The 26466-nt window shown below is 46.3% G+C and overlaps 1 protein-coding gene across 1 annotated transcript in view; it reads left to right on the top strand.

Annotated features, from left to right (window-relative positions):
- Window positions 1–26466, top strand: part of LOC143957711 (hydroperoxide isomerase ALOXE3-like) — a 181562-nt gene that overhangs the window by 110871 nt on the left and 44225 nt on the right. Inside the window, exons 8-10 of the mRNA XM_077467406.1 lie at window positions 5611–5814; window positions 11094–11180; window positions 22322–22491. Coding sequence (XP_077323532.1) covers window positions 5611–5814; window positions 11094–11180; window positions 22322–22491 — 461 coding nt within the window. The remainder of the gene's footprint in view (window positions 1–5610; window positions 5815–11093; window positions 11181–22321; window positions 22492–26466) is intronic.

Below are 26466 nucleotides of genomic sequence, written 5' to 3'. Positions count from 1 at the left end.
AAGCCCCCTTTAACAAGGGGACCCCCAGATCCCGCCCCCCCCTGTTTGAAATGGTAAGGGGGTACAAAAGTACCCCTACCATTTCACAAAGAAAGTGTAAAAAATGTTTAAATAAAACAAACACACTTTTGAAAAATTCCTTTATTAAAAATAAACAAATAAAAAAAAGATTCCAGCGGCGGTAATCCACTCTTGCTATCCAGCGACGGACGGTCATCTCTCCAGCGACGTCTCATCTCATCCAGCGCAGCGTATCCATCCTTCTTCTGTCTCCGTGGAGGAGACACTGCAGGCATTCCGGCGGCTGACGTTTCTTATATACGGAGGGCGGGGCCACCCGTCACCTGACCCCGCCTCCCTCTGACGCAAGGGGAAACCCGGGGTTCCCTGTGACGTATGGGTGACCCCGCACCCCTCTGATGTAACACAGGCAGGTTTCCGTTACATCAGAGGGGGCGGGGTCACCCATACGTCACGGGGAACCCCGGGTTTCCCCTTGCGTCAGAGGGGGGCGGGGTCAGGTGACGGGAGGCCCCGCCCTCCGTATATAAGAAACGTCAGGCGCCGGAATCCTTGCAGTGTCTCCTCCACAGAGACAATAGGAAGGATACGCTGCGCTGGATGAGATGAGCCATCGCTGGAGAGATGACCGTCCGTCGTTGGATAGCAAGAGTGGATTACCGCCGCTGGAATCTTTTTTTTATTTTTTTATTTTTAATAAAGGAATTTTTCAAAAGTGTGTTTGTTTTATTTAACCATTTTTTACACTTTCTTTGTGAAATGGTAGGGGTACTTTTGTACCCCCTTACCATTTCAAACAGGGGGGGGGCGGGATCTGGGGGTCCCCTTGTTAAAGGGGGCTTCCAGATTCTGATAAGCCCCCCACCCGCAGACCCTCACAACCAACGGCCAGGGTTGTGAGGATGAGGCCCTTGTCCTCATCAACATGGGGACAAGGTGCTTTGAGGGGGTCACAGACCCCCAAAGCATCCTCCCAATGTTGAGGGCATGTGGCCTGGTACGGTTCAGGAGGGAGGGGGGCCGCTCTCTCGTCCCCCCCCTCTTTTCCTGCGGCCTGCCAGGTTGCGTGCTCGGATAAAGGGTCTGGTATGGATTTTTAGGGGGAACCCCACGTCAATTTTTTTTTAAATTTGACGCGGGGTTCCCCTTAATATCCATACCAGACCTGAAGGGCCTGGTAATTGAATTTGGGGGACCCCCACGCTTTTTTTTAAATTTTTTTTTTTTTTTTTTTTTATCAATGACTTTCAATGAGTGTTCTCTGTATTACGGAGCCGACAATTCATAATAGCTGCGAGTGATTTTAAAGGACTTTTTTTCCTGCATAAATGACACTTTGTGCAGGGACAGTTCTAAGCACCAGAAACATGCGCCCCTTCACAGGCATACTATAGACACCCCCCCCCCCCCTACGAAATTTAAAGGAATATTACACTTTTATTGTTTCACTTTAATCATTATTAAAATCACTGCTCCCGAAAAAACTGCCGTTTTTAAAACTTTTTTTTGCATTGATCCATGTCCCCTGGGGCAGGACCCGGGTCCCCAAACACTTTTTAGGACAGTAACTTGTAAATTAGCCTTTAAAATTAGCACTTTAGATTTTGAACGTTGGAGTCCCATAGACTTTAATAGGGTTCTAAAGTATACTATATACTAGCTCCGTCGAATCTTCTTTATACATTCGACAGACACCATAAGCCTTCAAAGACAGATTCGACCGTAATTCATGTGGATTTTCGGACGAATGCAATTTTTGAACGAAAAACGAAATAAATAAAAACGAATTTCGGGAGTAACTAAATAAATTAAGTTTTCGGACGAAAACGAAATTCCAAAACGAAATATTTTACTCTGCACATGTCTAATGGATACTATCGGCAACGTTCTCAGCTGTCAAAATGCCTGGTGGATGTCGGGAGAGGAAAGAGGGTGTGCATGCCACGCTTCCAGGAACTTTGAATTTGAAATTAGAATTTGAGAAAGGCATTTGAAAGAAAAGGCGAAGTCCCTGAAAACGCGCCATGCATACCCCCTCTCCAGACATCCACCAGGCATTTTCACAGCTGTCATCCTCATGTGCGGCTGTGAACGCTGCTGCTACTATCCATTTGTACCCTCGTGAGGGCTGCTGAGTATAGTAGACCACCTGTCACCCTGCCCACACTTTTTACACTCCTCAGAGACCATAAAGCAGTCCTTGCATTTTGTTTGCCCAAAGGGGGGGGGGGGGGACTTATGGGATACCCAAGCAGGTGATCAGAACATTGCAATTTGGGACTATACATACATCCAGTATATACATCACTCCATTTCTTCTCCTTTTCAGGACCAGCTAGCACTGATTTTGTAGGCCTGACACTGGCTCAGCCAGGCCCAAAGTAGATGCCCTTTGCAGGCAGGGACATCGGGCCCCTTTTAGTGTAGCAACAAAAATAGGGTAGTTCTTTAGTGCTCGCTGGCTGCGTGGCTACTGAGCCCAGTACCACATCTTCAGGCCCTGACAGCCCTCCTGGCTGCAGCTGCCTCTCTCCATTTCCCATGTTTCCACAGTTCTCTCACCTGGTTCTGTACCCACCTCAGACTGCAATCTCCCAGTCCTCTCAGGCGTGTCTCCCCAGTCCTCTCAACTGTGCTTCACTCACCAGCCCTCTTGACTGCATCCTGTTGGTCCTCCTTGGAGACTAGATATAGATATATAGATGATATAGATATATAGATGATATAGATGATATAGATATATAGATATAGATATATAGATGATATAGATATAGATATATAGATGATATAGATATAGATATATAGATGATATAGATATAGATATATAGATGATATAGATATAGATATAGAGTGATATTTGGGGGTTATTTAGCCTCTGTGTAGAGCACACCAGTGAGCAGAGTCCACGCCAGTTATGCCATTTAAGGGCTTGTTGGGCCACTTTTATTAAAAGTAAACGAAAACAAGTCCAATAACAGGAGGGTTTCAGCTTTCCACAGCAACAACGTAATAATAAACAGGAAAATACCAAGCCACCTGGCTCTCTTCAGCAGCGCTGCCGTTCAGGCTTTACACTTCAGCCCTCTTGGCCATATAACAGAGATGTCGTACAACTACTGTACCTCTTTTTATCTTCCTTGCTGCTCAGCCCACAGCCATGCATGCTTCTCCCTTGCTTGCCTGGACTCCTCAGGAGGGTAGAGCCCAGAGCCCTGGTCTTGGCTCTGTTATAAGCTCAGGACCCAGCTGTGCAATCATCCAGCCAGGCTGTTCCCAAAACCCGGTCCCAGGATTGGAGATTCCGTCCCACCGATAACACTATGGAATCTCCGGGCTCCAGGTTCCAAACTGGATTTTTGAAGACAATGAGGAAACTGAAATCCAGTTTTGTCTCAAACAAACAACTCCCCTGGAGCCCCTCAACCTGCCTTGTTGAGAACCCTGCATCCTTCTGCTGGTGGGGTACCATACTACCACTATCTATATCTATATCTATATATATATAATTTTTAACTTCATTAACAGGTGTGTGATTGATATGAGGTGTACTTCCATGTGTAGGGTAGCAGGAAGGGACACAGTAGCCGCACCCCAACCACAGCACAGAAATAGCATACAGAGTTGAAGACAGTCAGAAGAAAGAGAAAATAGGAAGTATATATTAATCTCACTTTCAGTAATATAATTCATCATAAATAGTTGGGTGAACTTTTGGAATAGTGAGAAGGACACTATTGGTAGAGCATCAGACATGCACCCAAGTCCTCTTCCTTAAAAGGCAGGGGAAAAAAAAAGCACCGCTTGAATGCTACTGTGTGAAAAACCGTCCAGCACTGCTGAAAGGTGCAGGTTTGCTGAGAGAGGATGTCCAGACTCCAAAATGAATAGCAAATGCTGCCAATCTGAGCCACACTGACACAAATCCACCATGAGGCTTCTGCTCAGTCTCCCACCCATCAAATGCATTTCAACCGCTAAGGGCTTAATCATAGATGCCAATTTAGCAGGTGAGGCGCATACAGGGCGTGTGCCCGATGGGTGGGAGACTGAGCCAAAACATTATGGTGGATTCCTTTTGGTGTGGCTCACATGGTTAATGGTGGTTACTAAGGTTGAATAAAGACTCCAGTCCATCTAGTTCAACCCAAGTGAGGTGTCTACAATTGTCCCTATCCCTGCACATTGCACGCTCGCATCCGTCCCTGCCCTCAAGAAGCCCACGACCCAAGGTCGCATTGGTCCCTGGCCCCATGGGGCACACGATCCAGGGTCCATAATCCAGGGTCCCCATTCATATACTGGGGCCCATTTTGGACGGGGGCCATTTGGCCTGCCCGTGTGTCTTTGGGGTGTGGGGGGGGGGGCTGGGGTGCCTGGGGGGGGGCTGTGCGGGTGCGGGGGGTGTGTGGGCTCTGGGCGGGTGGTGTTGTGGTTGGAATTTGAGCCAGTGACCCTTTTTACTGCTAGGTGAGAGTGCTAACCACTACACCACTGTGCCGCCAATTGGCTGTGTGCAGTATTTTCTATTCATTTTGGAGTCAGGGCTACTGAGTCCAGGCATTTAGCATTGACAGAAGTATGATGGTGTAAATAATGGAGAGGATTGCTTTTTTTTTTCCTTTTTTGTTCTGGATGTACATGCCACTAGTTTAAAGAAGAAGATCTATCACCAGAAGAAAATTCATCTTGTTAAATCTACCTGGGGATCCTGTGCACATAGCATTTGTCCCACATCTAAACCTGTGTAGGGATTTGTGAGCTGTGTTGTTGGATAGCTCTCTTCTGGAGTACTCCATTCCCAAGGGTGCTCAGTTCCAGGCAGGGGCGCACTGAAAACTCATGGGGCCCCCGGGCAATAGGAGAAGATTATGGGGCCCCCGGGCAATAGATTATGGGGCCACCCAGTATACACACAGACACACACTGTGTATACACACACAGAATACACATACACACACTGAAAAGGTACTGGAGAGGCGGGGCAGCTATAATCTTGGTATTTTTTTAAAAACACAGATTTTTAGATACTGTCCATGGTTTTATTGAGGATGGCAACACTGATGGGGCCCCTTAGTGGCATGGGGCCCTTGGGCATTGCCAGAGTGCCCGAATGGTCAGTCCGCCCCTGGTTCAAACCCCCCCCCCCGCCCCCCCATTTACCAAGGCTGATGTGTTCTAGGCACCCCTTTTCCCAGGCTGCTCTCTTCCACTCGCCCCTTAACCAAGGCTGTTCTGAGCTGCTCTGCTCCAGACTCATGGCTTATCCACCTTTCACCCAAGTTACTCTGTTCCAAGCTTCCCCTCTCCTCAAGTTTTTCAGTTTCCACACCCCCCCCCCCCCCCCCCCCCCTCCTTCCCAGGCCAGACTGTGCATTCAATTACACTAGCATGCTTTGCAAGCGCTTAAGGAAAAGCAGCATGAATGAACTTTTGTTCAAGAAAACAAGTTTGTGATGCCTGGACCATTATACAAGTAATTCAATGCAATATAATGGTAAATAAAACAAGATCAAAACAGTAAAATACAATACTTTGGGTTAAATGTCATGGCCAATAAATAAATCCCATGATCTTTTTTTTGTATTCCAGATATCTCAGACCCCCGAAGAAAATGTTCCCATCTTCCTGCCCACTGACTCAAAATATGATTGGCTATTGGCCAAGATCTGGGTGCGTAGTGCTGATGTTCAGTTGCATGAAGTTGACACTCACCTTCTCCGTACACATCTCCTAGCCGAGGTCTTCTCAATTGCAACTACCAGGCAACTTCCAATGGGGCACCCAGTGCATAAGGTGAGTAAAGAGTCTGCAATTTATTAATTATATGGAGAATGACTGGATATTTTGCTGTTCCCTAGAAGAATTGCCAGCAAATGAGCCATTTCTATTAAAATGACATATAACAGAGATATCGTACAACTATTGTACCTCTTTTTATCTTCCTTGCTGCTCAGCCCACAGCTTTGGGCCCTCTGACTATACCATGCAGACATGCATGCTTCTCCCTTGCTTGCCTGGACTCCTCGGGAGGGTGGAGCCCAGAACCCTGGTCTTGGCTCTGTTATAAGCCCAGGACCCAGCTGTGCAATCAACCAGCCAGACCAGGCTGTTCCCAAAACCCGGACCCAGGATTGGAGATTCCGTCCCACCCATAACACTATGGAATCTCCGGGCTCCAGGCTCCAAACTGGACTTTTGAAAACAATGAGGAAACTGAAAAGCCAGTTTCCTCCCAAACAAACAACTCCCCTGGAGCCCCTCAACCTGCCTTGTTGAGAACCCTGCATCCTTCTGCTGGTGGGGTACCATACTACCACAATAAATATATATATATATGTCACTTACTACTGACCCCTCAGCTCTGCATCTACTACAAAACTCTACATCACCTACTCCCAACATCTGAACTCGCTTACACCTGACCCCTGAACTTTGTGTCGCTTACTATTAAACCCCTGCACTCTGTGTCCCTTTTAAGCCACAGCCAGTCTTCAATGAAAATCGCACCCAATTTTACTGCGGCACTCGGCACCGGACTTTTTCCCAGCTGCGGGGGCTCGATCTTGCGCACACATGCCCGCTGCTTTCAGAAAATGCCCCTGACCTGAGCTCATCATTGCGCATCCTTTACAGATGCTTGTATGTGACATCGCATACATCCCATACAGTACATCACATACATCACATATAGTACATCACATACATCCCATACAGTACATCACATACATCACATATAGTACATCACATACAGTACATCACATACATCCCATACAGTACATCACATACATCACATATAGTACATCACATACATCCCATACAGTACATCACATACAGTACATCACATACATCCCATACAGTACATTACATACATCACATACAGTACATTACATACATCCCATACAGTACATTACATACATCACATACATCACATACAGTACATCAGTACATCCTTTACAGATGCTTGTATGTGACATCGCATACATCCCATACAGTACATCACATACATCACATATAGTACATCACATACATCCCATACAGTACATTGCATACATCCCATACAGTACATCACATACATCACATACATCCCATACAGTACATCACATACAGTACATCACATACAGTACATCACATACATCCCATACAGTACATTACATACATCACATACATCCCATACAGTACATTACATACATCACATACATCCCATACAGTACATCACATACATCCCATACAGTACATCACATACATCACATACAGTACATCACATACATCCCATACAGTACATTACATACATCACATACATCCCATACAGTACATTACATACATCACATACATCCCATACATCACATACATCCCATACAGTACATCACATACAGTACATCACATACAGTACATCACATACATCCCATACAGTACATTACATACATCACATACATCCCATACAGTACATCACATACAACCCATACCGTACATCACATACATCACATACAGTACATTACATACATCCCATACAGTACATCACATACATCACATACAGTACATCACATACATCCCATACAGTACATTACATACATCACATACATCCCATACAGTACATCACATACATCCCATACAGTACATCACATACATCCCATACAGTACATCACATACATCACATACATCCCATACAGTACATCACATACATCCCATACAGTACATCACATACATCCCATACAGTACATCACATACATCACATACAGTACATCACATACATCCCATACAGTACATCACATACATCACATACATCACATACAGTACATCACATACAGTACATCACATACATCACATACAGTACATCACATACATCACATACATCACATACATCACATACATCACATACATCACATACAGTACATCACATACATCCCATACAGTACATCACATACATCACATACAGTACATCACATACAAGCACGTGGGCTGGAGGCAAAAGGTGGATCAGCAGGGACGAGTGTGCCAGGACAGGTAGATGTCTCATCTCTGCTTCCCTGCACCGCTCTGCATATCACACATATCATAGATGAGAAGAAGGTACAGCAGTGGGGTAGATGAGCAGGAGAGTATGATGGTGGGGCAGATATACAGGGAGTTACAGTGGTGAGACAGATGAGCAGGGGGTACAGAGGTGGGGCAGATGTACAGGGGGGAACAGTGGTGAGACAGATGGGCAGGGGGTACAGAGGTGGGCAGATGTACAAGGGGTTACAGTGGTGAGACAGATGGGAAGGGGGTACAGAGGTGGGGCAGATATACAAGGAGTTACAGTGGTGAGACAGATGGGCAGGGGGTACAGAGGTGGGCAGATATACAGGGGGTTACAGTGGTGAGACAGATGGGCAGGGGGTACAGAGGTGGGACAGATATACAAGGGGTTACAGTGGTGAGACAGATGGGCAGGGGGTACAGAGGTGGGCAGAAATACAGGGGGTTACAGTGGTGAGACAGATGGGCAGGGGGTACAGAGATGGGGCAGATATACAGGGAGTTACAGTGGTGAGACAGATGGGCAGGGGGTACAGAGGTGGGGCAGATATACAGGGGGTTACAGTGGTGAGACAGATGGGCAGGGGGTACAGAGGTGGGGCAGATATACAGGGAGTTACAGTGGTGAGACAGATGGGCAGGGGGTACAGAGGTGGGACAGATATACAAGGGGTTACAGTGGTGAGACAGATGGGCAGGGGGTACAGAGGTGGGCAGAAATACAGGGGGTTACAGTGGTGAGACAGATGGGCAGGGGGTACAGAGATGGGGCAGATATACAGGGAGTTACAGTGGTGAGACAGATGGGCAGGGGGTACAGAGGTGGGGCAGATGTACAGGGGGTTACAGTGGTGAGACAGATGGGCAGGGGGTACAGAGGTGGGCAGATGTACAGGGGGTTACAGTGGTGAGACAGATGGGCAGGGGGTACAGAGGTGGGCAGATGTACAGGGGGTTACAGTGGTGAGACAGATGGGCAGGGGGTACAGAGGTGGGCAGATGTACAGGGGGTTACAGTGGTGAGACAGATGGGCAGGGGGTACAGAGGTGGGGCAGATGTACAGGGGGTTACAGTGGTGAGACAGATGGGCAGGGGGTACAGAGGTGGGCAGATGTACAGGGGGTTACAGTGGTGAGACAGATGGGCAGGGGGTACAGAGGTGGGCAGATGTACAGGGGGTTACAGTGGTGAGACAGATGGGCAGGGGGTACAGAGGTGGGGCAGATGTACAGGGGGTTAAAGTGGTGAGACAGATGGGCAGGGGGTACAGAGGTGGGGCAGATGTACAGGGGGTTACAGTGGTGAGACAGATGGGCAGGGGGTACAGAGGTGGGCAGATGTACAGGGGGTTACAGTGGTGAGACAGATGGGCAGGGGGTACAGAGGTGGGCAGATGTACAGGGGGTTACAGTGGTGAGACAGATGGGCAGGGGGTACAGAGGTGGGGCAGATGTACAGGGGGTTAAAGTGGTGAGACAGATGGGCAGGGGGCAGATAGGTGGAGCAGATGTGCAGGGTATGACAGTGGGGGACAGTGATCTGAGGCATGAGAGTGCAGGATGTTAATTAGTCACTATTACTCTTGTAGTTTACAGCATTTATTTTATCAAAAATCATTTTCGTGATTGAGAGTGTGAAGTAAATTTTTTTTTTTGTTTTAAAATCGTCACACTCAATTTCTTTGAAAACATTTTTTGGCGCACTGTGCTCAAATGGTTGCCTGGTATAGAGGCCGCCTTTCCCCCCCAAGCACCAGTCCATACACACCGGCTCCAATAACTCCGTCTAGGGAATGGATTTTTTTTAAATATTTATTGCTTGGAGACACTTTAAACAGGAGAGGGGTTGTTGCTCACACATCCCCAAGATGGGTGCCTCAGAACAGCAATGGAGTCCATAGGCTGCCTCAGAGGCAACAGCCCCATGAGGATGGGACCCTCTTTGCTGAGTAAAGAACAATCTCTCCAGAGCTCCAGACTAGGGATCGGCCAAACACCCCCCCCCCCCCCCCGTGGTTCGGTTCGCAGCCAGAACACCTCGAATAGGCAAAAAGTTCTAGCGAACATGCGAACCCTATTAAAGTCTATAGGACACAAACATGAAATATCAAAAGTCCTCATTTTAAAGGCTTAAATGCAAGTTATTGCAATAAAAAAGTGTTTGGGGACCCGGGTCCTGCCCCAGGGGACATGGATCAATGGAAAAAAACTGTTTTTAAAACAATTGTTTTTTTTAACCACCTCAATACCGGGGGGGGCACTTAAACACCTTCCTGCCCAGACCAATTTTGAGCTTTCTGCGCTGTCGCAATTTGAATAACAATTGCGCGGTCATGCTACACCGTACCCAAATGAATTTTTTTTTTCCCCACAAATAGAGCTTTCTTTTGGTGGTATTTGATCACCTCTACGGTTTTTATTTTTTTGCTAAAGAAAAAAAAAAAAAAAATGTTTTTCTTTTGTTTCAGTTTCAAAACGTTGTAAATAAGTACGTTTTTCTCCTTCACTGATGGGCACCGATGAGGTGGCACGTATGAAGTGGCACGTATGAAGTGGCACTGATGAGGTGGCATTGATAGGCACTAACATGTGGCACTGATATGTGGCACTGATAGGCGGCACTGATGGGCACTGATAGGCGGCACTGATGGGCGACACGGATGGACACTGATAGGTGGTACACATTGGCACTGATAGGTGGCGCGGATTGGCATGGATAGCTGGTCACGAATTGGCATGGATAGCTGGCATGGATTGGGACAGGAAATTTACACTGTTAGCTGTACACTCACTACTTTACATTGTAGACAAGTGTCATTTCTTCAGTGTTGTCACATGAAAAGATAGAAGGAAAGATTTACAAGAATGTGACTGAGGGGGGGGGGTGTACTTACTTTTGTGAGATACTGTAGGTAGATTTCTCATGGTGGTTAAAGTTCAGCTATAAATTGATAGAAGGCAATAAGGTAACCTATCATGATATTTTAGCTGTCTAACCTACAGAAAATGCCATTTCTTAAACAAATGTTTTTCTTGTTTGTTTTTTTCCCTAGCTGATAATTCCACACCTTCGCTACACTCTAGAGATAAACGCCTTTGCAAGGACCCGGCTCATTGGAGAAGGAGGAGTATTTGATCGTGTAAGAACCAAATTGATGGCTACATTGCTGCTGGCTGGACTGTTCCATTATTGGCCCAGGCAAAGTGATGGCCCTTATGCCCGTGTGTACACACGGGCCCGGACTTTTTGACAGCAAAGGTCCGACGGGACAAATCCATCGGACAATTCGACCGTGTGTGTGTGTGTGGCGGGGGGGCGGGCGCTTCATCGGACCTTTGCTGTCAAAAAAATCAGACGGACTTTACCTTTTAGAACATGTTTCAAATCTTTTTTTCCGACGGACTCGAGTCCAGGGTCGAAAAAAAAAAAAATCAGTTTGTCTGTGTGCTAGTCCGGGCGGAGGGAAAACCGACGCCAGGGCAGCTATTGGCTACTGGCTAGGAACTTCCTTATTCTAGTCCGGTCGTACGTCATCGCGGTCAAATCCGTCGGACTTTGGTGTGATCGTGTGTAGACAAGCCCGATAGAATTCAGCCCGTCAAGGTCCGGTCGTGTGTACAGACTACAATCGGTAGAATACACAGCAATTATTTTTCTTTTTTTGTTCTCCAAAAACTTTTATTATTCTGTAAATTATTTGTATTTCTATAACTGTAAAAATGGTGTTGGTTGGGGGATGGGGTGGGGTACAGAAGGATTTGTGCATGGGGCCTAAAAATCCTTGCTCTTTGTGCCAATGTCTACCTTGAACAATTTTTTTTTTTTTTTTTATTGAATGTACAGTATATTTATGCCGTGGTTTTTTTTTTTTTTTGTTTTTTTTTGTTTTTTTAGTCCATCCTGCCTAGGCACATGTGAAAGATAATTACATAGTTACATAGTCAGGTTGAAAAAAGACACAAGTCCATCCAGTTCTACCACAAAAAAATAAAAATAATATATATATAATAATATTATATTATATATTATTATTTTATATTATATAATATTATATTATATAATATTATAATAATAATAATAATATATATATATATATATATATATATATATATATATATATATATATATATATATATATATATATATATATATATATATATATATATATATATATATATATATATATTATCATACTAGCCCATATACCCAATTCTATACCCACAGTTGATCCAGAGGAAGGCAAAAATCCCCAGCAGAGCATGATCCAATTTGCTAAAGCAGGGGAAAACATTCCTTCCTGATCCCCCGAGAGGCAATCGGATTTTCCCCGGATCAACTTTACCTATAAATGTCATCCAGATATATTACGTACACTTAGGAAATAATCCCGACCTTTCTTATAGCAATCCACTGAGCCGACCAGATCCACCTCTGCAGGGAGTCTATTCCACATTTTCACAGCTTTTACTGTGAAGAAACCTTTCCGTATTTGGAGATGAAATCTCTTCTCCTCTAGACGTAAAGAGTGCCCCCTTGTCCTCTGGGTTGACTGTAAAGTGAATAACTCAACACCAAGTTCACTATATGGACCCCTTATATATTTGAATATGTTGATCATATCCCCCTTAATCTCCTCTTCTCAAGAGTGAATAAATTCAGTTCCTCTAATCTTTCCTCATAGCTGAGTTCCTCCATGCCTCTTATCAGTTTGGTTGCCCTTCTCTGCACTTTCTCCAGTTCCCCGATATCCTTTTTTGAGAACTGGTGCCCAAAACTGAACGGCATATTCCAGGTGAGGTCTTACTAATGATTTGTACAGGGGCAAAATTATGTCTCTCTCTCTGCAGTCCATACCTCTCTTAATACAAGAAAGGACTTTGCTCGCTTTGGAAACCATAGCTTGGCATTGCATGTTATTATTGAGCTTATGATCTACCAAAACCCCCAGATCCTTCTCCACTATGGATCCCCCCAGATCCTTCTCCACTATGGATTCCCCCAGATCCTTCTCCACTATGGATCCCCCCAGATCCTTCTCCACTATGGATCCCCCCAGTTGTACTCCCCCTAGTATGTATGATGCATATTCTTAGCCCCCAAGTGCAGAACTTTACATTTCTCAACATTAAACCTCATCTGCCACATAGTCGCCCAATTAGACAGAACATTGAGGTCGGCTTGTAAATTGGAGACATCCTGTAAGGAGGTTATTGCACTGCATAGCTCGGTGTCATCTGCAAAGACGGAAATGTTACTTTTGATCCCAGACCCCATATCATTTATAAAGATATTAAAAAGTAAGGGTCCCAGCACTGAACCTTGGGGTACACCACTGATAACCTTAGACCATTCAGAGTAAGAATCATTAACCACGACTCTCTGAATTCTGTCTTTTAGCCAGTTTTCTATCCATTTACAAATTGATAATTCCAAACCTGTAGACTTTACCTTACACATGAGCCGTGTGTGCGGAACTGTATCCAACGCTTTTTCAAAATCCAAATATATCACGTCCACCGCCACCCCTCTGTCCAAGTATACCACGTCCACCGCCACCCCTCTGTCCAAGTATACCACGTCCACCGCCACCCCGCTGTCCAAGTATACCATGTCCACCGCCACCCCTCTGTCCAAGGTTTTACTTACCACCTCATAAAAAGAAATCAGGTTTGTCTGACAACTCCTGTCTTTCCATGCTGTCTGTTGCTCAAAATATTTTTTTCCTGCAAGAACTCGTCTATGTGGTCTTTTATTAATCCCTCCAGTATCTTCCCAACTATAGAAGTTAAACCAACAGGTCTATAATTACTTGGTAAAGACTTTGTTCCTTTTTTAAATATAGGCACCACATTGGCCCTGCGCCAATCCAGTGGTACTATTCCTGTCATTAACCACTTTCAGACCGGACCATTTTGCTGGTAAATGACCAGAGGTCTTTTTACAATTTGGCACTGCGCTGCTTTAACTGGTAATTGCGCGGTCATGCAATGTTGTACCCAAACAAAATTTGTGTCCTTTTCTTCCCACAAATAGAGCTTTCTTTTGATGGTATTTGATTGCCTCAGCGATTTTTATTTTTTGCGATATAAATGGAAAAAGACAGCAAATTTTGAAAAAAAATTATATTTTCTACTTTTTGTTATTAGAAAAATCCAATAAACTCAATTTTAGTCATACATTTAGGCCAAAATGTATTCAGCCACATGTCTTTGGTAAAAAAAAAGTCAATAACTGTATATTTATTGGTTTGCGCAAAAGTTGTCACATCTACAAACTAAGGTACGTTTTCTGGAATTTACGCAGCTTTTAGTTTACGACTGCCTATCTCATTTCTTGAGGTGCTAAAATGGCAGGGCAGTACAAAACCCCCCCAAATGACCCCATTTTGGAAAGTAGACACCCTAAGGAAATTGATAAGTGGCATGTTGAGCCCATTGAATATTTTATTTTTTTGCCTCAAGCGATTGAATAATGACAAAAAAAAATTTTTTTTTTTTTTTACACAAAGTTGTCACTAATTGATATATTGCTCACACATGCTATGGGCATATGTGAAATGACACCCCAAAATAAATTCTGCTGCTTCTCCTGAGTACGGGGATACCACATGTGTGGGATTTTTTGGGAGCCTAGCCGCGTACGGGGCCCCGAAAGCCAAGAACCGCCTTCAGGTTTTCTAAGGGCGTAAATATTTGACTTCACTCCTCACTACCTATTACAGTTTTGAAGGCCATAAAATGCCAAGATGGCACAAAACCCCCACAAATGACCCCATTTTAGAAAGTAGACACCCCAAGCTATTTGCTGAGAGGCATGTTGAGTCCATGGAATATTTTATATTTTGCCACAAGTTGCGGGAAAATTACAAACTTTTTTTTTTTATTTTTTTTTTTCACAAAGTTGTCACTAAATGATATATTGCTCACGCATGCCATGGGCATATGTGAAATGACACCCCAAAATAAATTCTGCTGCTTCTCCTGAGTACGGGGATACCACATATGTGGGACTTTTTGGGAGCCTAGCCACGTACGGGGCCCCGAAAACCAAGCACCGCCTTCAGGCTTTCTAAGGGCGTTACAGTTTTGAAGGCCATAAAATGCCAAGATGGCACAACCCCCCCCCCCAAATGACCCCATTTTGGAAAGTAGACACCCCTAAATTTAGGGGTACACTAGTGAGACTAGGTAATAAATGGCGGGTGCCCTGAAACTATAAAAAAATAACTAACCAACCAGCGTCACCTGTAACAGTTATATGGTGATCACTGGTGAAAGGGTTAACTAGGGGGCAATCAGGGGGCTTTATGAGGTAGTATATGGGGGGTCCCTGGCGCTATAAAAAGCTGCGGCGAACCTAAATACCTACCTGCCTAACTAGCGTCACCTGTGACACTAATACAGCGATCAGAAAAACGATCGCTTATTAGGCTGGGTTCACACTGGAGCGATGCGGGAACGCCACAAATCCGCGGCGGGTTCCCGCATCGCATGCCTCCCGGCGGCAGTTCACACTGCCCTATGCGAACTGCTGGGAGTGTCAGTGAAATGTTAATGACACCCCCAGATCAGTTCGCATATCGCAGTGCGATCTGCAAACTCGGATCGCATGGTGTGAACACCCATGCGATCCGATTCTGCTGCGGACCAAAAAAAAGGGTCCCGTGCAAATTTGCGGCGGGTGCGGCGGGTGCGGCGTGAATTCAGCCATACTATCTGTATGGCTGAACTCGAATCGCACAGAGATCGGATGTGATTTGCACTGCAGTGCGGTGCGAATCACATTCGTTCTCATAAACCGCTGCAATGTGAACCCAGCCTTAGTGACACTGGCGACGGGGGGTGATCACGGGGTTAAACCTTTATTGGGGGGGTTAGGGGGGCACATTAGAACTAAAGGGGGCTAACCCTAACTGCCCTAACAGTTATTACAGTCACAAATGACACCAATGCAAAAAAAAAATAAAAATGCAATTGGTGTCACTGTGACTGGGGGGGGGCAGGGGTAATTGGGGGGGTGTGAGTGTGCCTGGCATGTTCTACTGTACGTGTGGTGTGTTGGTGCAACTCACCGATCCTCTCTCCTCGGTGCCGGAATGAAAAATACCGACACGGAGGAGAGATCACATCACTTCCTCTCCTGTGAGGAGAGCAAGTGATGTCACGGAGCATTTCTATTCGTCGGGAGCGATCGCGAGGGGGTGGCCATGAATGAATGGCCGCCCCCTCATCCCGGATCGCTCCCGAACGAATGCCGACCGCCGCAGGCACCGGGGGGGGGCCCGATCGGGCCCCCCACCCGCGGGAAGGCAGGGACTTATATATACGCCCATATGCCTGCCCGTGCCATTCTGCCGACGTATATCATCGTGCGGCGGTCGGCAAGTGGTTAATGAGTCCCTAAAAATTAGATACAATGGCTTTGAAATTACAGAGCTCAATTCTTTTAGGATCGGTGGGTGGATGCCATCAGGTCCAAGTGCTTTTATTCTGTCCAAATATTTCTGGACCATATCACTTTTGAGCCATTGTGGATTTGGGGCTGCGTCACTACTACCCCCATTATGGACATGAGCTCCCCCATGCTCCTTTGTATACACAGAGCTGAAGAAAGTATTTAATAAGTTAGCCTTCTCTTTGTCCCCAGTCACCCACTCCAGATTATTTTGTAAAGGGCCTACATGCTCAGACTTGACCTTTTTACTATTAATATATTTGAAGAATTTTTTGGGGTTTGTCCTACTATCTTTTTCAATCTGCCTTTCATTTTGAATTTTTGAATCCTTGATTTCCTTTTTACATATTCTGTTATATTCCTTGTAACATTTAAATGACACTAGCGTTCCTTCATTTTTATATTTTTTAAAAACTCTTTTTTTATAGTTTTATAGCTGTTTTAACTTTGGCCGTGAGCCACATCGGTTTTATTTTTAACCTTTTAAACTTATTGCCCATGGGAATATACTTTGCAGTGAGATCACAAACAGTGTTTTTGAAGAATTCCCATTTCTGTTCGGTGCCCATTGGTGCCAATATTCTCTCCCAGTCTAAGTCCTGGAGAGCGGCCCTCATCCTTGGGAAATTTGCTCTCTTGAAATTAAGTGTTTTTATCTTTCCCGTATGTGATTTTTGCTTACAGCTAACATCAAATCATGTTATGGTCACTGCTACCCAGATGTTCCTTTATCTGAACATTAGTAATACGTTCTGCATGCTTTGAGATTACCAGGTCCAACAGAGCATCATTCCTAGTTGGGGCCTCAATAAACTGGACCATAAAATTGTCCTGTAATAGGTTTATACATTTTTGCCCTTTAACTGTCCCAGCAGTGCCATTACCCCAGTCAATTTCTTGGTAGTTAAAATCCCCCATTATTATCACTGTCCCAGCCCTTGCAGCCCTTTCTATCTGTGCAAGGAGCTGAGTCTCCACCTCCTCATTAACATTGGGTGGTCTATAACAAACTCCAACGATTAACTTTGAACTACGCGCATCTGTATGCAGTTCCACCCATAATGCTTCACTCATCACACTCTCCATCCACCAGGTCCTCTTTCTCACTCGCTTTGAGATCACTTCTCACATAGAGACAGACCCCGCCACCTTTCATTTTTACTCTGTCTTTCCGAAAGAGTGCATAGCCAGGAATATTAATAGCCCAGTCATGTGAGGAATGAAGCCAAGTCTCAGCAATACCGATTACATCATAGCCTCCTGATGCACCAGAGCTTCCAACTCACCTATTTTGCTTGGCAGACTTCTGGCATTGGTGAACAAACATTTTAATGTATTAATATATTTTGTCCGGTCACATACTATCCTCTTGGGTGTTCCAAGATTACAACTAGGACATGCTACTATATTTACCCTGGGTTTATGTGCTTTGGTTACCCTACCACTAATGCCCCTAATATTACCCCCCTACCCCTTTTGTTTTCATCAGTTGTACACAATTGTTACTGAACAGAACTAAGATAAAATGATTGCAATCTCTGTCACACATGTAGCGGCCACATCCCTTGCAGGGCGGCCTTGACTTGTTGGGCTTACCGGTTACCTTCTCTTGGCCTGCTCTTCCGCGTCTAGGGGTTCCCAGGGTTGATACCCAACGACTTAAATGCTGATACAGATAAAGTCCTTTTTAAAAGGTTTTATTTTGCAGTAGTAACATCCAATAACACAGTCTTTCATGGGAACAGGGGGCACGGGTGAAGAACTCGGGCATCTTGAACTGCAAGTCTAGCAAAGTCTCTAATACCATCCATAGAGTAGCCACTCGCAGCTGGGTACTTCAAGGCTGAACAGATCTCTAGCCAGAGATCATGGCAGTCAGCACATTGACTCAAAACTTGAAGCAATCCTATGAACATGTACAAGTTGTAACTAAGAGTGAACAGGAACCTTTTTCCTCAGTACCTGGAATGTTCTCTGTCTCCTCAATGGCACTAAAAAAGTGTGGACTTGTCAATGTCCTTCCTAACTCAGTAACCAGGCACTTCTCAGGATGCCACTTGCCGACCCTCCTCCGAAGAGTCCTCCCCCGGTCACTTCCACGAGCTGTGGCGCCTCTCCAACCTGAGAGCACACCCGGACACCTTGAATCCTCCCTCAGTTACTGCCCCTCGGACCAGCCGGCTCCGAGACTCAGGAACAGACGGATCCCTACCCCAGACCAGACGGGTCTATCAAGGACCACTGACAGGAACATGTTGCGGGATGTCGAACACCCCGTGACCGGGACCCCTCACGGGGCTACCCCGGTCTTGGAACCACAACAGACTACACAGGCCTCACAAACACCTCTAACTAAACACGTGACCCACACCTCTTAAGTACCCCCTCCCAGACTCCCCAGCGGGGCCCGGCACTCCCACTGATTGGTTCCGAGAAGGCTGATACCCAAAACGTCCAACCAGGCCTGGTTCTGGCCTGTCATGTGCCCCTCACCGTTCACATGACCAGACAGAACTTCCAAACACAGCCTGGCCAGACCAGTGTCAAGGCCTAACCTACACAATTAACCCCCAGAACCCCCAACTGTTCTGAGGCAAAAACTAAATGTACATGCGTGTGACATTCTGTCCAAAATTCCATCCACTACACATAACATACTTCCAATCAAGTTTTCAGGGTCTTATTTGTACCTCCCCTCCCTTTAAAATGGTAATAAACCCAAAACCAAAGATACAGTATAAAAGATATAATATGGTATATTGCATTTTACCAATCATTAGATGTTGTGGCTGTATTTGTTTGTGGTTGTTTGTTTTTCGTTTTTTTTTTTTTTTGGGGGGGCTTTTTTTTCTGTGTGTTTTGACCTGGTGATCTGGCCAGTAACACACCTCTATTGGGGCTTTTGCACATTGCAGCAAAAAAAATAAAATAATAAAAAAAAAATCTGCTTTTACAGGCATTTGAGCTTTTATTTCTCTGCCTCAGATTTGGGTTTTTAGAGTGTCTACACTCTGGATGAAGGGGCACATTTTGGGCAGCAGCATTGTCAGTCTGGGGAGAGGGGAATGCTTAAATGTACTGGCAGATTTAGACTAACAAATTGAAGCAAAACTCCAGCTAATACGTTATAAGATAATTTTTTTCCCCTTTTTTTTTTTATTTTTTTCCCCTTTTTTTTTTCTTTTTTTCCCTTGTTTTACATACATAAATAAAAATTGACCATTGTAAGCACCCCTGTCTGTGCTAAATGATTTGGCTCAACCCTCTAACTGCTACACCTGCAGGGCAAATTTTTTTTTTTTTTTTTTTTTTAACAGAACAGACTTATGACTAGTCTGATCCTTTTTGGTAGTTGGGAAGGATTAGAACCCCATTGGGTTTTTATCTGCAGTCGTAGAAGGATTTATTGTGTGTAAAGATCCCTTCAACTGATTCTTTAGAAAGTAGTAAAAATTGACAGGGAGTCTACTCCTTCTCCACTATATCCCAAAAAAAAAATAAATAAAAATAAAAGTTTTGGCCGAACATGCAATTTAATAAAAAAAAAAAAAAAAGCAATGGCAATCAAACAGATCGTGTAAACAAAAAAAAAGAAAATAAATCTGAGTCTGAATTTATGTGAAAATCTCCAGGTATTCCTACAAAGCAAACCCCAAAGAGACAAACTGGGAAAACAAATGTTATAGTATGTTGTGTTTTAGTGCTGCTCTTGGTACTGGTCCATGAGTTCCTTAAAGTGGTTGTAAACCCTTACAACACACTTTGACCTACAGGTAAGCCTAGATTAAGGCTTACCTGTAGGTCCAAGCAATATCTCCTAAACCTATACGGTTTAGGAGATATTTGCTTGAAGACAGGCACTGCTGCGGCGTAGACAGCGGCGTAGACAGCGGCGTGCAGGCGCACTGAGCGCAGCATCTTCAATGACCGAGACCGCGTGTCGGCTCCCGTGCGCATGCGCGGGAGTGACGTCATCGCGGCTTTGCCGAATGACAGCGGCGGAGCGGCGAGACCCCACCGACAAGATGGATGCGCCGGACTACAGGTGACAGCGGTGACTTTGCTGGCTCCTGTGTCAGGTAAGTGACATATAATGGGCTACTATGCGATGCGATGCGATGCGATGCATAGTAGTCCATTATGCTTTACCTTTGCAGGGAATGAAAGAGGAAGTAAAACCCATCAGGGTTTACTTCCTCTTTAACCACTTGGTTCCCACACTACGTCTATTGACGTCATGGGGTTTCAGTGGTTATATCTAAATGATGCCTGAGGCCACAGACATCATTCAGATATTGCCGTTTTCAGCCGGCGATTCCCTACACCATAAGAACGATCATAGCAGCTGTTCCGCCGCTTGATCGTTCTTACGGGCGGCGGGAGGGGACACCCCGCCCTCCCGCCGCCCTCCAGTGCTTCTACCGACTTGGTCACAGGTTCCCCCGGCCCCCGCAAGTTACCATAGAGATTTCCGGCGGACTAGATCGTCCCCGGAGTCTCTATGATCGTTCAGAGGCCGGGCGTGATGTCATAACATCGCGCCCGGCCTCCGAACGATCTGTATTCAAATTAACGGCGCCAATCTGGCTAGGAAGCCAGGATCGTTTTTTTTTTTTTTTTAATTCTTCCCAGCCTAGAGGTGAGATGTGGGGTCTTATTGACCTCCATATCTCACTGTAAATAGGTCCGATCGTGCCATATTCCTATTACATGTTTACATTCCTTGTAATAGGATAATAGGAATAAAAGTCATCATTTTTTTTTTTTTTTTTTTAAGTGTAAAACTAAAAAAATAAAAATAAAATTAACAATAAAAAAAAAAAAAAATGTAAAGCGCCCCTGTCCCCGTGAGCTCGCACACAGAAGCGAATGCATACGTAAGTCCCGCCCACATATGAAAACGGTGTTCAAACCACACATGTGAGGTATCGCCGCGAAAGTTAGAGCGAGAGCAATAATTCTAGCCCTAGACCTCCTCTGTAACCCAAAATATGTAACCAGTGAAAAAATTTAAAGCGTCGCCTATGGGGATTTTTAAATACCAAAGCTTGGCGCCATTCCACGAGCGCGTGCAATTTTGAAGCGTGACATGTTGGGTATCTATTTACTCGGCGTATCCTCCTCTTTCACATTATGCAAAAAAATTGGTCTAACTTTACTGTTTTTTTTTTTCAAGCATGAAACAGTTTTTTTTCTGAAAAAAAAACATGTTCGAAAAATTGCTGCGCAAATACCGTGCGAGATAAAAAGTTGCAACGACCGCCATTGTATTCTCTAGGGTCTTTGCTAAAAAAAAACATATATAATGTTTGGGGGTTCTATGTAATTTTCTAGCAAAAAAAATTAGGAATTTTACATGTAGGAGAGAAATGTCAGAATTGGCCTGGGCGCGAAGTGGTTAAAGCAAAGCTATACTCATCTATACTCCAGCACCGCGATCTCCCGGAGCTCCCTGCTGGACATGGACATCTTCAGCCCGGCGGCCTCTGGGCATCGATCCTGGTTGTTTTAATTGGCCGGGCCTGAGATGATGTTACACCAATGCATGCGTGGGAGTGCAGTCAGCTTGGCACTGCCTAAATTCTACGCACCTAAATGTACAGTGATTGAAAGGTAGGTGAGCTACTTTACCGCAGAAGAGATATGTTGTTGTCAGTTCGCCAATTCGTTTTTTTTTTTTTTTTTTGCCATTAAAGTTCTTAATGAACTCCTATAGCCTTGATGGTGGTGGACCTTCTCATCTCCTTTTCATCACACTCTTGTTAGATTTCATTACATGACAATATTTTTACACACATTTTTGTTTTTTCTGTATTTTCTCTCAAGGCTTTGGTGACTGGGCAAGGAGGGGTCCCAGTACTTTTGAAGAAAGCAATGCCTAAGGTGACCTATAGCAGCCTTTGTCTCCCTGATGATATAAAGGAGAGAGGAATGGAGGACATTCCCAACTACTTGTATAGAGATGATGGCATGGAGATCTGGTCAGCTATGGAAAGGTAAAGATCTTTGATATTCAAAAATGGCTTATTCTAGAAAGCTTAGTCTACAACCTTCTGAGGTCCTACCTCACTGAAAACAAACGTATTGGCCCCTCACAGTCTACCTTTCGCTCGCTGCACTCCAAAGAAAATGCCTTACTAAGACTCCATAATAATTTACTAACTACTAAAACCAATGGCCACTACTCCATACTCTTACTACTGCTGCCCTAGGCCTGACTAAACCCTCTAATTTAAATATGACCCACCCCTTCCCGTTCAATACCCACTCTGTCACCTGTAAACCACACCCCTTCCTCTTTAGGCTCCACCCTTTCCCCTTAGAGCTCCACCTCTTCCTCTCTGAACCTTAAAGTGGAAGTAAACCCTCCTATCGTTTTCAGCCAAGGAAGCTGCCATCTTGGCCTCCCTTTAATCTTTAACTGCCATGAAGCTGCACATGTGATCAGTTATGACACCAGCCATTGGATGGTTTGACAGTTTGGTTGAGAGAACAACCAATGTGACAGTTAACATTTCCGGCATGCCATGTTTTTTTCAAACTGTTAGATCAATGGGTTTACTTCCGCTTTAAAAGTGGATACCAAGTGTCTATTTGTATATTTTGTTGTTTTGTATACAATTTCAAATGTTGTATCTATTATTTTAAGGGATGGTAATCATGAAATAAAATAATGAAGAGTGCAGCCTCATCAGTGCTGCCTAATCAGTGTCCACCAGTGCAGCCTATCGGTGCCCATCAGTGCTGCCGTATCAGTGCAGCCTCATTGGTGCAGCATATCAGTGCCTATCAGTGCGGCCTCATCAGCAGCCATCAGTACAGCCTTATCAGGGACCCCCAGTGCAGCCTAATCAGCGCAGCCCCATCAGGGGCCACCAGTGGAGCCTATCATTGCTGCTTTATCAGTGCAGTGCTTAAGAGTGCCACCTCATCACTGGCAATCAGTGCAGCCTCATCAGTTGCATAATATCACAGCTTATTGGTGTATCTGAATTATGTTTGGTTTCAGCAGGGCGCACATTGCAGTATATTCATTTTCACTGAATGTGGACTTTTTAAGGCGTTTGTAGTGATTTCAGCATGCATGGAGCACTTTGCACATACTGAAATCAATGCAAAAAGTCCACTTTCAGTGAAATTTCACGTACTGCAAAGTGTCCCAGGCATGCTGAAATCAATACAAACTAATTAAACTGTCTACATTCAGTGAAGGAGGCTGTTGGGACAGTGGTGAGAACAGGAAGCAGGGGCGTAACTATAGGGGGTGCAGCAGTTGCGACCGCAACTGGGCCCTGTGATGCAGGGGGCCCATACAGCCCCCTCTACATATGGCCGGCAGGAGCATAGGCAGCTAGCACACACTATTACATACCCCCTCCATATCCCCCTGGGGACAGGGACCCCCACCTCCCCTGGGGACAGGGACCCCTTCTCAACTGGGGCAGTAACTTCATCTGCCCTGGAGAAAAGGACCTCATCTCTTCTGGGGACGGGGACCCAATCCTGCCTAGGGACAGTCCCCCAATGGGGCACCTAAAAATGTAAAAATAAATAAATAAATAGATAAAAACTACTGATACCAGCGGTGGAACTACAGGGCTCACAAAGGTCATACCTGTGACCACGCCTTGGAGTTCCACCGCCGGACGCGGAGGGAAGGGCCCTGGCTGGGGTTCAGGGGGGCCCTTCATGGTTTCTTGCACCGGGGCCCTGAAGGTTCTAGTTACGCCACTGACAGGAAGGGTTGAGAGTGGCAAGCAATTCACCCCCTTTGTACTGCAAAGTTTGCAGTACATCAACTTTCACTGAATCTGGACTGTTTAATGAGTTTGTGGCACCGATTACTTCATTACGTAATGATCTGTATATTAATTCAATCCATATTTATATTTGATTGGCTGCTTGTCAAATGATTTACAAAAGTAATAGTAACTTATTAATCGTACCTGCAGCAGTGCTGCTCTCGCCACTGCCTGGGGGTTGCCCTCATCCTCCTCTCTTTCCCTCTCTCTCTCCTCCTATAACAGACAGACCTTGCCCCGGGCCAGGAGAACATGCAATGTAAGGATGCCACACGGAGGAGGGTAGGCGGTGCATTAGGCTCCACCAATGTGCAGCCGGTCTGTCCAGTCACCGGCCACTTTATGGGAATGCCAGCCACTCCCCCCCCCCCAGGCCTGTACTGCTCCTTACTGCCCATAATAATAAGTGCCGAATGGTGAACACAGCAAGCTGGAGACTGTATATTTTGTGCGGGAGGCAGCTGAGGGAGCCGGGACTCGGGAGGACATATCAAGTGGGGCTTTTTTTGGTGTGGGGGTGGCTTTTTTTGCTCCCCCCCCCCCTGCAAAGTGCCGCCCTAGACCTGGGCCTTGTCAGTCTAGGCCAAGACACTGCATTGTTACTACTGGACCTCTCTGCAGCCTCGGATACTGTTGACCACCCGCTCCTTCTCAATAAACTCTACTTTCTTGGCCTCCAAGATCCTCCTCTTTCCTGGTTCTCCTCCTATCTATCACAGCGTTCCTTCAGTGTTGCCAGCGGCGGAACTATAGGGGTCGCTGCAGTCGCACTTGCGACTGGGCCCTGCCGTTCTGCCGCTGTGGGGGGGGGCCAAGACCTGGCATCTCCCCTGCACCTCTGGCTGGCACTTTAGAAAGCACTGCGGGGAGGTGGAAAGCGGCGATCGGCAGCTCTATGGTGCCTGTGAGCGGCGGGATCTGCCTGGGGCTTGTAGTTTTCTCTTCCCGAGTGTCAGTGTATACAGCGGAGAGGAAAGGGGAGGGGCCTCTGACCCGGGCAGGTATCAGTTTCACTTTCAGTGAGTCGCTCTGCTTGTACACTGTTTCTGATACATTCCCTGGTCAGAGGCCCCTCTCTTCTCCACTGTATACACTTGGGAGAAGAACTACAAGCTCCAGGGAGATCCCCCTGCCTGTGGACACCATAGAGTTGCCGATCGCCACCTCCCACCTCCACCAGCCAGGTACAGGGAAACCTCTGGAAGGGGGGGGGGGGGTCAGCTGTCTGGGGACACTAATGTAAGGGGGGGGGGGGTCAGCTGTCTGGGGACACTAATGTAAGGGGGGGGTCAGCTGTCTGGGGACACTAATGTAAGGGGGGGGGGTCAGCTGTCTGGGGACACTAATGTAAGGGGGGGGGTCAGCTGTCTGGGGACACTAATGTAAGGGGGGGGGCCCTCTGGGGACCCTGATGTAAGGGGGGGCCCTCTGGGGACCCTGATGTAAGGGGGGGCCCTCTGGGGACCCTGATGTAAGGGGGGGCTCTCTGGGGACCCTGATGTAAGGGGGGGCTCTCTGGGGACCCTGATGTAAGGGGGGGGCTCTCTGGGGACCCTGATGTAAGGGGGGGCTCTCTGGGGACCTTGATGTAAGGGGGCTCTCTGGGGGCCCCTTATGGAAGGGGAGGCTCTCTGGGGAACCTGATGTAGGGGGAGGCTCTCTGGAGACCCTGATGTAAGGGGGGGGCTCTCTGGGGACCCTGATGTAAGGGGGGGGGCTCTCTGGGGACCCTGATGTAAGGGGGGGGGGGGCTCTCTGGGGACCCTGATGTAAGGGGGGGGGCTCTCTGGGGACCCTGATGTAAGGGGGGGGGCTCTCTGGGGACCCTGATGTAAGGGGGGGCTCTCTGGGACCCTGATGTAAGGGGGGGCTCTCTGGGGACCCTGATGTAAGGGGGGGCTCTCTGGGGACCCTGATGTAGGGGGAGGCTCTCTGGGGACCCCTTATGGAAGGGGAGGCTCTCTGGGGACCCTGATGTAGGGGGAGGCTCTCTGGGGACCCCTTATGGAAGGGGGGGCTCTCTGGGGACCCTGATGTAAGGGGGGGGCTCTCTGGGGACCCTGATGTAAGAGGGGGGGCTCTCTGGGAACCCTGATGTAAGAGGGGGGGCTCTCTGGGAACCCTGATGTAAGGGGGGGGCTCTCTGGGAACCCTGATGTAAGGGGGGGC

The sequence above is a fragment of the Lithobates pipiens genome, unplaced genomic scaffold (assembly GCF_037356315.1).
Source record: "Lithobates pipiens isolate NorthernLeopardFrog02 unplaced genomic scaffold, aLitPip1_a1.2 Scaffold_55, whole genome shotgun sequence".
In the NCBI taxonomy this organism is placed as follows: Eukaryota; Metazoa; Chordata; class Amphibia; order Anura; family Ranidae; genus Lithobates; species Lithobates pipiens.
This window is presented reverse-complemented; position numbering and strand designations above follow the sequence as displayed.